General features: G+C 38.0%; 1 protein-coding gene across 7 annotated transcripts in view; it reads left to right on the top strand.

Moving 5' to 3' along the window:
* ST6GALNAC3 (ST6 N-acetylgalactosaminide alpha-2,6-sialyltransferase 3) overlaps nt 1-13344 on the top strand; it is a 636206-nt gene that overhangs the window by 307789 nt on the left and 315073 nt on the right. For all 7 annotated transcript variants that reach the window (XM_057715919.1, XM_057715879.1, XM_057715870.1 and 4 more), the window contains exon 3: nt 12204-12613. In XM_057715919.1, coding sequence (XP_057571902.1) covers nt 12204-12613 — 410 coding nt within the window. The remainder of the gene's footprint in view (nt 1-12203; nt 12614-13344) is intronic.

Here is a 13344-nt window from a genome sequence, read left to right as displayed (position 1 = left end):
GTTTGTTCATAGCCTTTCTGACAGATATAAGGTGATATCTCATTGTGGTTTTCATTTGCATTTCCCTGGTGAGAAGTGATGTTGGACACTTTTTCTTGTGCCTGTTGGCCATCTGCATTTCCTTTTTGGAAAAATATCTTCTCGGGTTTTCTAATCATTTTTTAGTCAGATTGTTTGTTGTTGATGTTGAGTTGTATGAGCTGTTTATATTATGTTGGATATTAACCCCTTATCAGCCATATCATTTACAAATATTTTTTCCCACTTAGTAGGTTGTCTTTTTGTTTTGTCAATGGCTTCCTTTGCTGTGCAAAAGCTTTTAAATTTAATTAGGTCCCGTTTGTTTATTTTTGTTTTTATTTCCTTTGCTTTAGGAGATAGATCCAGAAAAATATTGCTACAATTTATGTCAAAGAGTGTTCTGCCTGTGATTTCCTCTGGGAGTTTTATGGTTTTGGTCTTATATTTAGGTCTTTAATCCATTTTGAGTTTATTTTTGTACATGGTTTTAGAGAATGTTCTAATTTCATTCTTTTACATGAAGCTGTCCAGTTTTCCCAACACTGCTTATTGAAGATACTGTCTTTTCTCCATTGTATATTCTTATCTCCTTTGTCATAGATTGACCATAAGTGCATGGATTTATTTATGGGCTCTCTATTCTGTTCCATTGATCTATGTGTCTGTTTTCATGCCAGCACCATACTGTTTTGATGACTGTAGCTTTGTGGTATATTCTGAAGTCAGGGAGCATGATTCCTCAAGCTCTGTTCTTCTTTCTCAAGATTCCTGTGGCTATTCAGGGTCTTTTGTGTTTCCATACAAATTGTAAAATTTTTTGTTCTAGTTCTGTGGAAAATGCCATTTGTATTTTGATAGGGATTGCATTGAATCTCTAGACTGCCTTCAGTTGTATGGTCATCTAACAATATTACTTCTTTCAATCCAAGAACATAGTTCTTTTTAATGATAATGAATTTGAACATCCTCTGTTCTTTGGTTTTTGCATTTCCAAACTGGAAGGAATGACTTATACTATAGCTTCTTTCCTGAAGCCTGTCTCAGTTGAAATCATAGGCCCTTAATTTAGAATCTATATAAGCCACATCTTTCTCCTTATTCCCCAAACAAGCATACTCTTAGGATATACAATACAAGCATAGTCGCCAATAAATGAACATAACCCCACTAAGACATTTTTATTTCCTTATCTCTTCCATTTGCTCATTTTCCCACCGTTTCCTCCCACTTTCATCTTGGAATTCATGTTACTAGTGCCCATAATTATTTCTCAGTGTTGAACTTTCAGTATACCACTTGCCCCAGTCTCCAGCCCTGGGTCAAGCTGGCTCTACTCTTCATCTTTGCCTCTGTGCTCCTAATCAGCACTAGACAGAATAAATAACCTTACAGTATATTCATCAAAAATCTATAATTTCTAAATTCTAACTGTGGCACAATTGGAAATCCTTTTGAGTTTTGCTCAAAATATTATCTTTCTCAAAAGTTCATCTCTCTCCTGAAGTTTGTTAGGCTTGCCTCTAAGTCTCTGAATAATTAACCCTTACATGTAAGGGAATCTGAGGTAAACTCTTAGTTGTATTTCACTCTTGTAAGGTCACATGTTTCTCATCATTCTTAATTCTTTTTTCCTGTCTCAGACGAAGAAGTGTCTCTATTTTTGCAACGTCTACCCATCCAACTATACTCTTAAATTTGATTGATTGATTGATTGAACTATAGTTGATTTAAAATGTGTTAGTTTCAGGTATGCAGTAAAGTGATTCAGAGAGAGAGATATATATTCTTTTCCATTATAGATTATTACAGGATATTGAATATATTGATAGCTCTGTAGTGCTATACAGTAAGTCCTTGTTGTTTTTCTATTTCATATATAGAGGTATGCATCTGTTAATCCTATACTCCTAATTTATCTATATCCCACCCTTTTCCCCTTTGGTGAACATAAGTTTGTTTTCTATGACTGTGAATCTGTTCTGTTTTGTGAATAAGTTCATTTGTATTCTCTTTTAGATTCCACACGTAAGTGATATCATATAATAGTTGTCTTTCTCTGTCTGACTTACTTAATTTAACTTAGTATGATCATCTCTAGGTCCATCCATGTTGCTGCAAATGACAATATTTCATTCTTTTTATGACTGAGTAATATTCCTTAAATTATTGACTCCCATCTTTCCTGGGTTCTCACTCCATTAGTGGGTCTTTGTCTTGTATTCGCAATTACTTCATCTACACCAACCCCATTCCTCTCAAACTACAAACCCCGTAAAGCATCCTCAAGCCTAGAAAATAAAACATGATGAAAAAAAAAAAACATGTTGAATAAATGTCAGCAAATGTTCAATTTATCACTAGCCTTATATGCTGACAGAAATTCTTTACATGACAGTTAAGAGCATTTATAAGGTAACATGAATTTCCTTGCTTCCAAAGCAAATTCTGGCCAGAGCATAAGGAATGCCTCTTCTACTGTATAATTAACAATAACTTTGTGGAAATAAAGTTCTCATTTCCATAGGTGAAACTCTTTTTTGGTTTGAAAAGGCTCATTATTTGCCTTCCAGTCCAGAGAAAGCAAGCTGCTTTCCTCCGCGTGCCTTCATGATTACACGGGTCCATTTTCTAAAGAAACTTCCAAAGAAAGCGAACACATCATCTGTGGCAACGGAGAAACATAGTTTTATGGTGCTGGTTTTAGAATTATCTCTTGACATTAACATTTTTATGCACCCCCCCCCCATTAAGTTTTATGCTTGAATGTAATGCCACCAGGTAGGAAACAAGGTAAATGCCATATCCCAAATCCACAGAGAGTCAGAGCCAAACCGCGGGTTATCAAATCTGTCTTTTTATGTGCTGTTACTCATACTGTATGATTTATACACACTGCTTTTGAAAACTGCATTAACTGAAAGAAGCTGGCTTGTGGAGGGGCAAAGAAGTACATACACAGGCCGGCTTGGTTGAACTGTGTTGATTTCTCTCTAGAACGGTCTTTACAATTCTTTGCTCACAGTTAGAGGTCTGCTGAAAGTGACTCAGTGTAGATGAAAACAGCTTGCTTAATCATTCCTGAAACATGGGAAAAATTAAAATACATTTTTTTCTTTGTCAAGCAATAAAAACAATGCCAGATTGTTAATGCCTTTTTTGTACCTTTCACTTGAAAGACCTCAAAAGAACATCAAGGGGAATGAAGGCAAAATCTATTCCCCAATGGCGTCATTATACATGTTGAAGCCTCTAAAACTAAAACTCTAAAGACATTCAGGAAGAGTAGAGGAATAAATGACAGCAAACTGAGGAGTGTATCTCTGGAGCTTTGTTCAACCTGCTTTGTTGAAATTCATTCAAATTGCATGATGAAAAGCAAAGGTCTCATTTGTTTCAACATTAAAGTAGTAAATTAGTGAGTGGTGAGTTGCTAATTGTCCTGTAAAGCATTTGAGGTGCCAGTAGTGCCCCATTGCCAGTATTTTATATTGCATTCTCATGGTTGAAGTGAAAGCAACCCTTAGAGTCGTGTAAAACAATGTTTTTAATAATTTAAGCTGGTTCTATTCAAACATGATTTTTCGTTCTGAAATATTTATCGAAGCTCCTGTTTTTATTTGAGATGAGCAAGTTTCATTTTAGACTTCAAGACATCAAATGGAAATTCATTTTCAATATGGGGCTAAAGTAGGGAGATAGATTAGCTCTATCCAGTGCTGTGTTTCATCTCTGGCTGTGTCTGCTTGCTTCTACGATATAGAATTAGCAGGTTTGGTTAAATTTTACTTGAGTTTTTAGTGACCTTTTCTAATCTTGACTGTTTCATAATTTAATGTCTTGACCTTCGTCTTCCATAGAGTCCCCTCAGTGATAAATGCAGAGATTTAATAACTAGAACTAGTTGACAGGTGACCTTTCGTACATGGCCATTTCTCTTTGCTGGGGAAACCACACTGTTTTGCAAGTTTTAATTCACAGATTTTAATTATCTATTCTGTTGTCTATAAGCTTATTCACGGAGAAAAAAGTAAAGGTTAAATATTTCATTCTTCTTACTAATTAAAATGTAAAGTGCTTGGCGGTTGTCCCAATATATCATTCAAAAAAAATAGGGCAATTTGTCAGGTTCTTACCCAAAGAAGAGAGAAGGGGAATTTTTCAGAGTGGTTGTAAGGAGCAGGATGGAAAAAGTGGCTAGGAGAGTGAGCTGTCTCATTAACTGGATGAGGGTGACCGTGTGTGTGTGTGTGTGTGTGTGTGTGTGTGTAAATTTAGAGCAGAGAAACAGAAAGAAGTCTTTAACTATATGTGTCCTAATATAAAGAGAAAAGTGACTGTAACTCAACAAAAGGTGAAACTTGCCGATCAGAGGGAATGACTTGTTAGTTTGGGTCATTATTTTTTACCCAGGCAGGGATCAATTGTGCATGTCATGGTAAACTGGTTCTTAGAGTCTACCTAAATAATATTTAAACACAGGAAAATAAAGCTAATTATTAAAATACCACAGACTCTTAACAAGAGCTAAGAAGAGCGACATCTTCCTCCCTACCTCCACAGTATCAAGGAGTCCTTGCGCTTACATTCTTCAGCGTTTGTGCAAACAAGAATTCCTTTCTGTGCTAAATGCTCATGCGTATACGATGAAATAAAAACCAGCGTGGCAGTAAAATGAGCATAGCATCGCAGGCAGCCAGTGTCCTAGAATCTTCATATGTACGGAGAGGGGAGCCATCCAAAGTTAGAGGAGGGCTTGGCATCTCCAGCTGACTTTGCTTCCCGAGGACTTGAAAGCAGCCACTCTGGGCTTCTAAAGTGAATTCATCTCAGGGAAGCTTTCCAATAAGGGGAGGTATTCCTTTTAGCCATGAAGACCACTTTATTAAAACCTCTGCCATGGCCTCTTGTTTTCTCGGGCATGCACTGTAATCATTTAATCCTTCAGAAAGAAACACAACTCACTGCTGTTATGAAAAAAAGTTTGAAAAGCAAATTGAGTGAAAACGTGTGGAGGACTATTTGAAAGCTAATGAAATTGGTCATGATTACTTTATCTTAGACTGAAATTTCAGCCATATTTCAAGCTAAAATATTAAGAAAAAATGTCCACATAGTCTCTTATGGTATCATAACGCCATTGCCAGAAAGGAGAGGTTAGTTCTAGGCCCATGCAAACCCTAACACTCCTGAGCCGACTTTCATCAACTTAGAATTTTGTCCTGTTTTGGTGAAATTCTTGGCCACCAGCATGTTGAAAAGCATTAATTTATAACAATATAAATAATTTTAATATAATACTGGGTGAGATTTGAGGTGTTTGCCTTTATGTATAGCAGGGATAGTGCAAATTAATAATAAATATTTCTTTAATATCCCCACTTCTTAATAGCTGTGAGTGCATCTCATGAAAGATAATATGTGCTCTCTTTTTAACCTGATAGACATCTGGTACCCACTGGACATCATGTTTGTCTCAATTTCCTCAACTCAATAATGGGAAATAGGAACTAACTTTTGAAGAATTTATTATGAGAACTGATAGGAATAATGCAATAAAGCGGTGAGCAGGATGACTGCCCCATAGTAGGTATTCAGTCATGTTAATATCAATGAATGTAATACACCATACTTGTATATCTCCCTCACACTGTTTCTTCCCTCTCTCATCCCCTCCCTGCATCCCGACAGGAATCAAGTCCTTTTTCTTATAAGGAGGCAAATGTCAAGATTCGTTTTAGAGAAAGGATTCGTTTTTCAAAGCAATCACTTAGACCTTAAAAATAGTATATGAATTGACCCTAGTTGATCATAAAACTTCCCCAGCTACCTCAGTGCTATGTACTGAGGTTAAAGCTCACACTGATTAGAATTCTAAAATCATTTTACCCTTAACAGAGCCTTACGCAGAATAGGTACTAGGTAAAAATTACTTGGTTGTTTACTAGATGTCACCAAATTCTTAACTTTCCACAAGCTGACTGTTTATTACCAGATATGCAGCCATAGAGCTAGTATATTTTGCAGAGGGTGAAAATACCCAAATCAAATAAGGCAAACCTTGGAGATATTACAGGTGCAGTTCCAGACCACTGCAATAAAGTGAATATTGAAAGAAAGTCATATGAATTTTTTGGTTTCCCAGGGCATATAAAAGTTATGTTTACACTATACTGTAGTCTATTAAGTGTGCAATGCCCTTATGTCTAAAAAAAAAAGTACATACCTTAATATAAAAAAAATACTTTGTTGCTGAAATACCCTCACCATCATCTGACAATGCAGGGTTGCTGCAAATCTTCAGTTTGTAGAAAACACAGTATCTGTGAAGCGCAATAAAACAGACCTAGAGCCTGTCATACAGAGCAAAGTTAAGTCAGAAAGAGAAAAACATACCGTGTGCTAACTCATATATATGGAATCTAAAAAAATGGTACTGATGAACCCAGTGACAAGAATAAAGATGCAGATGTAGAGAACAGACTTGAGGACACGGGTTGGGGAGGAAGGGTTGCGCCAAGGGCAAGCCGAGTCGAAGTGGGAGAATAGCATTGACATGTACACACTACCAAATGTAAAATAGATAGCTAGTGGGAAGCTGCTGCATAATACAGGGAGATCAACTCGATAATGGGTGATGACTTAGAGGGCTGGGATAGGGAAGGTGGAAAGGAGGTGCGGGAGGGAGGGGATATGGGGTTGTATAAATACAGCTGATTCACTTTGTTGTACAGCAAAAACTGGCACAACAGTGTAAAGCAATTATATTCCAATAAAGAGCTTAAAAAAAAAAAGAAACGCAGTAAAACAAGGTATACCTGTATAATCATGTTACCACTAAAAAAAAAAAAAAATCAATATCTTAGACTTCAAACGAAAGGAAGCGTTTGACATTCGTGAGCTTTCTCTTAACAGGGACACAGTTGCCCAGACAGGGTTGGCTGAATATTTGTGGTGATCTCAGTTTATAGATACAGCCTAAGCCCAAGCAAAGTATTTGGCTTGATGATGTTTTGAGTGTACAAGAGAAAAAGACAAAGAGGTCAAGTTTGTTTTTAATGAAAAGAAACAAAAAATAAGGACAAGTCAACTGAAAAGGAGAATTCAAAATTAAGATAGGGCTTGATAAAGTGGAGCCAGATAAATCTTTCCAAAGGTCTCGGAAAATCCAGGACCTAAATCTAGAAAGAAACTGCTTACTGAGGCAGAACTGAGCGAGTGGACACATATGGAATAAATTTTCAAGCAAGGGCCCCAAATCAAATAACATAAACGAGCTGGAGAAACAGCAGGACACTTTAACAAAGAAAGTTGAGATCACAAGATGCAGTGATAAAGCTAATAAAAGGCACTGAGATAACCAGATAAGAGCAGCTCTTGGGTCAAACCATCCATTTGTGCCCAGGTATGTCTTTCTTTTTATCCTGGCTTACTGTAGTTTGAAGGTGCCTTCAAACATATAAATGAGTCCCTTGCACTTTAACAAGCTCTTCGTGCTACCTGAAGCTTCTGATTATGATTAGGAATGTTTCATTCATCCAGCCCTGCACTCCTATCATAGTGGAAAGATGGTTCCTGTAACCAAGTGGTAAAGAGAGCAGTTACCCCACACAGCCATGTCTCCTGGCACCTCACTCAGGAAGCCAGACAGCTAAGCAGGTCTAAGACCAAGCAGTGTGACATGTGGAAGTTTCTTACAGCTCTGGCCATAGTGAAAATATGGCCAAGTGAATAGTATAAAAGAAAGGGGCAATTTAAAGATCGCCACCTATCCCCAAATTTATTACATTTGTAGCACCCTGCTCCATTGCATATTTGTCACATAAACAAGAGGCTGTTGTTCCCAATATTTGCCCTCAAGTTGTTAGTCAGCTGCTGACCTCATAATCTGCACAGCTGTGGCATCCTGATATGTTGTCATGAAGCAGATTGTGATGTCTTAATTGATCACTCTCAGAGGTTACAATTGTCAAGTGAAACCAGTACGCTGATTCTTATTAGTTAAATTAAGCCTTGTTACAGCAGAACCAGCTAATTCACTTTAACGACTTGGAAATCCAATGCAAATTGCTGCATGATTAGAACACAGCCAAAGCTTTTTCTTTATATCTTTCTTTTTTCTTTTTGATTTTTTTTTTAATTTGTAGAAGCTGTTTTTATTATTACAGTGAAGCAACTTCTTGGGACAGTAAATGAAACCTAACCTCCTTGCACCATATGCATCTTGGTGATAAGTTGGAATGGCCATGTGACACACACAATTTGCCAGGCATTGATTGGTGTGACTCTAAGTGAGTTTGGAGGACTCAGCTAAGCATAATGGATGTCAGGCCCGGCTGCAAATCACCTGGCAGGAAGCACACTGTGTTCTTCCTTATAGTCCCCAAAGACTGTAGGCCCCTACATGAATGAGGAAGGAGTCTAAATCAGTGCCTGATTCTAAGAGGCACCCCCTTGTGCCTTCGTTTGCCTAGTGGTGAAGTCTTCACTAGGGCACCAACCTAGAAAACCCTGTTTCCGAGGACCCCGATATACTCAGCCTCCTTGAGAAGACCTATTCCAACCTCATGCCTAGATCACCTGCTGCCCACCTTAGTTCAGAAAGCTTACTGTAGCAGGAGTGATGGACAGTCCCTTTCATAGCAGTTTTAAGACATTTCACAAAAGGACCTTTGTGGGTTGTATAAATACATTTTCTGAAATTCTTAATTTTGACATCTCAAATAATTAGATACCCTTGTCATTCTAGCATATTTTACAGTGTACGATAGAAACAAAATCAAAGAAGTAAAGTTAATGTAATAACTGTCAGCATCCAAAATACAATGGGAAGCACAAGGATGCTCATCAAAGCAACTTTTTATAATAGAAAAAAATCAGATAATAGCTAATGCCCAGCAATAGGCAGATAGATACATTATGGTACATCCATACAATGGAATACTGTGCAGACATTAAAAATATCTCTAAGGACTATTTACTAACATGGGAAAGTTTAATGATGTGAAATTAAATGAAAAACCAAGATGGCCAAATTGTATAAACAGTATTTTTCAACAAGTCTAGAAGGAAGAAAATACTACAAAATATTGTAGCAGTTGTCGAATGGTGGAAATACAGAGAGTTTTAATTCTTTTTATAATTTTCAAGTTTTCCACAACAAGCCAATGTTACTCTATAATCAGGAAAAAAATTTAAAGCAGCTTGAGTAATTTTGTTATAACACTTGCTGCAGGAGTCTGTGTTCAAAGCATCTCAAATCTAACAGGTCTGGAAATGAGCTTCTGTCTTCTCCCCCCAGCCCTGTCCTTCCTGAAGCCTTCTCCTTCTCAGTTAAAGGCAGTTCCCGGCTTCCAATTGCTTAGGCTAAAAATGTGAAGTTATCCTTAACTCCATTCTCTCTCTCAGATCTCACCTTCCATCCACGGGTAAACCCAGCAGGCCCTACCTTCAGGAAATATCCAGCATGTGACCAGCTTCTTACCACCTCCTCTGTTTACCCAACTTGGTTCAAGCCACCATTCTCTTGCTGGGATTATGGTAGTAGCCTGTTCTCACCGTTTCTACCCTTGCTTTCCTCCTGTCAGTTTTCCACACAGCAGCTAAAGCTGTTATAATGTAACTTGATCAGTCATTCCCCTGCTCAGAGCCCTTCAATGGCCCCTGAGTAAAAGGTCCTAAGCAGTGGCTCCCCACCACCTCTCTTGCCCCAGAGCTCACTTGCTCTCCTCAAAGCGCTGCCAGGCCACACTGCCCTCCCTGTTGTTCCTCTCCTACCCTGGGGGTATTTGCAGTGGCTTTTGCTTTGCAAAATCTTTTTTTTGCAAAGTCCCATGATCACTCCTCTCACTTCATTCAGGTCTTTCCTCAAATATTATTTTTTCCCCGAGGGCTTTTCTGATCACTCCACCAACACACACACACACACACACACACACAAACACACACATGCATACATTCACACACATACATCCTTACCTCCTTCCTTGCTTTAATATTTGTTGTTCAGCATTTACCTCCATCTAACATATATATTGTACAGATTTATCTGTTACCTTTGAAGCAGTAAAAGGAATTTACAGTCATTCCTCAACATCCACAGGGGATTGGTTCCAAGACCCCAGCAGATACCAAAACCTACAGATGCTCGATTCCCTTGTGGTCAGCCCTCCATATCCTTGGGTTCTGCATCTGCAGAGCCAGCCAACACGGATGGTGTGGTATATTCCATCCGCAGAGGGCCAACTGTATTTGGTTTGCTTGGGAGAAAAGCAAGCAGAGAATAAGGAGAGAGCATTGGGTTTAGAGGTGGATCTAGGTTTGAATCTACCACTGCAACTTTATCATCTGCCAGTCCTGAAAGCTGATGTTTTTTGTTATTTTTACATTTGTATAGGCCTTTTATTTTATTTTTTGTCAACATGCAAATATCATTTGTATTTCTATACACTAATAATGGAAAATTTGAAAAGGAAATTCCATTTATAATAGAATAAGGATGCAGATGCAGAGAATGGACTGGAGGACACGGGATTAGGGGGGCGGGGAGCGAAGGGGAAGCTGGGACAAAGCAAGAGAGTAGCATAGACTTATATATACTACCAACTGTAAAATAGATAGCTAGTGGGAAGTTGTTGTATAACAAAGGGAGGTCAACTCGATGATGGGTGATGCCTTGGAGGGCTGGGAAGGGGAGGGTGGGAGGGAGTTGCAGGAGGGAGGGGATATGGGGATATGTGTATAAATACAGCTGATTCACTTTAGTGTACCCTGTATGCTGGTACAAGAGTGTAAAGCTATTATATTCCAATAAAGAGCTTAAAAAAAATAGCCACAAAAATTTTAGAAATTAGCTTATCAAGGAACTTGTACAATGAAAAATCTAAAACTGCTGAAAGAAATTATATTTGTTCTCTACATCTGTGTCTATATTTCTGCCTTGCAAACTGGTTGATCTGTACCATTTTTCTGGATTCCACATATATGCATTAATATATATTTGTTTTTCTCTTTCTGACTTACTTCACTCTGTAGGACAGTCTCTGGGTCCATCCATGTCTCTACAAATGACCCAATTTTGTTCCTTTTTATGGCTGAATAATATTCCATTTTATATATGTACCACATCTTCTTTATCCATTCCTCTATTGATGGACATTTAGGTTGCTTCCATGACCTGGCTATTGTAAATAGTGCTCAATGACCATTGGGGTGCATGTGTCTTTTTGAATTATGTTTTTCTCTAGGTATATACCCAGTAGTGGCATTGCTGGGTCATATGGTAATTCTATTTTTAGTTTTTTAAGGAACCTCCATACTGCTCTCCATAGTGGCTGTATCAATTTACACTCCCACCAACAGTGTGGGAGGGTTCCTTTTTCTCCACACCCTCTCCAGCATTTATTGTTTGCAGATTTTCTGATGGTGCCCATTCTAACCTGAAACCTGGCGTTTAATCTCTATGAGTCTCTGTTACCTCATTGGTTAAAAAAAGGAAGGGTGGTAGTTAGACCCGATCTAGAGACTGTCTCTGTACATGCTTCCCCTGAGTTCTTAAAAGAAGCCTTTCCTTATCCATCTAAGATAAACAAAAACATGAAGGTCATTTAACATGATGACGCAAGGGAATTTTTTTGAGGGTCTCTATAATATTTTTGCTTAAGTATTAATAGTTCTGGGTTTTGAAAATTCAGAACCTCATCATTTGCTGAATTTTTTTACCAACTACTACATAATCATTCATACATACAAGTAAAATTCAGAATTGATGCCTAGATATTTTCCTTTTGCATTTCTTTTTTTAGCCACCATTCTTATTAAAGAGATCAAATTTTTCTGTATTTCCTTATTTCATTTGAAATTACAGTTTTGAATGAAAAGGCATCGTTTAGAGTGAGAAACAAATGACTGTTTTTTCATTGAATTTTAAATCAACACAAGGAGATAGAAATTAAGATTATTTCTTACAATCTGTATTCATTTTTAAGTGGAAGCATGCCCCGAGCTTGATAACCTGTGGCACCTACTGTTGGATTGGTATAAATATATTTCAGAGATATTCCCACACTCAGCAGTTACGCACAATATCTGGATTTTCTGTCTTCCCAGAGGAAACTTGTTTGAATAGGCGAATTACTAATTTACACGTTTCTCCCCCCTGCCCTATTTCTCTTTCTGTTTTTCAGCCTTTGCAACTGGACTGTAACCTTTGTGCCATAGTGTCAAACTCAGGTCAGATGGTTGGCCAGAAGGTGGGGAATGAGATAGATCAGTCGTCCTGCATCTGGCGAATGAACAATGCCCCCACCAAGGGCTATGAAGAAGATGTTGGCCGCATGACAATGATTCGAGTTGTATCCCATACCAGCGTTCCTCTTTTGCTAAAAAACCCTGATTATTTTTTCAAGGAAGCAAACACTACTATTTATGTTATCTGGGGCCCTTTCCGCAACATGAGGAAAGATGGCAATGGCATTGTTTACAACATGCTGAAAAAGACTGTTGACATCTATCCCAATGCCCAGATTTACGTGACCACAGAGAAACGCATGAGTTACTGTGATGGAGTGTTTAAGAAGGAAACTGGGAAAGACAGGTGAGTCCTCTGAGAAGCAGCCTTATTGTCTTTTATGCTAAATCTTTGCTGAGTTCTTTTGCGAGCTATCAAATGAACAGGGTTATTTTTCAAACTGATTGTTATGTTTTTGACTATTATGATTACTTGATGAGCCAGCGGCTAGGCCCCATTGATTCCACCTACACCACCTTCTGTTCTCTCCATTTTGATTGGCTTGAGGCTCCAAAAAACACTGCCTGCTTCCCCAAGATATCTTTAGATTTGTTCTTATTTAGCTCAATTTGCTATTGATTAAATTGGATTTTAGCCGAAAGAAGTCTACACATTTCTGTTTCAAAATAGAAACGTTAGGGAACTTTAGGACCTAAACTCCTTTGGAAATTGTGGCAAAAATTTACTGAGACCACGAAACAGAACAAGCTATTGATTCTCTAATAAGGTTGCATAGCTTCTTGCCTGCAAATAGACCCTACAATTGGGAGCACCATAACTTGGCATTTAACATGTTAAGCAGAATACCATGCTGAAATTATGCATTACTCAAAATCATCAACAGTGGATTCTTGAAGAGAAATGAGCTATGCATACCGTTCATTGAATGATCTAAAAACCAATTTGCATTTTTTCATTGCATCTGTTTTTCTGCAGCATTCTGTAAACCACCTTTCCCAAGGCCCGCTTGTCTTATTCTTCTCCTACTCCTTACTTTTCCTGCTTCCTCCCCCTGCTCCCTCTTCTTCCTCCTCTTC

Source organism: Hippopotamus amphibius, chromosome 1 (assembly GCF_030028045.1).
Source record: "Hippopotamus amphibius kiboko isolate mHipAmp2 chromosome 1, mHipAmp2.hap2, whole genome shotgun sequence".
NCBI lineage: Eukaryota > Metazoa > Chordata > Mammalia > Artiodactyla > Hippopotamidae > Hippopotamus > Hippopotamus amphibius.
The sequence above is the reverse complement of the archived record's forward strand: the minus strand, read 5'-3'. Positions and strand labels throughout refer to the sequence as shown.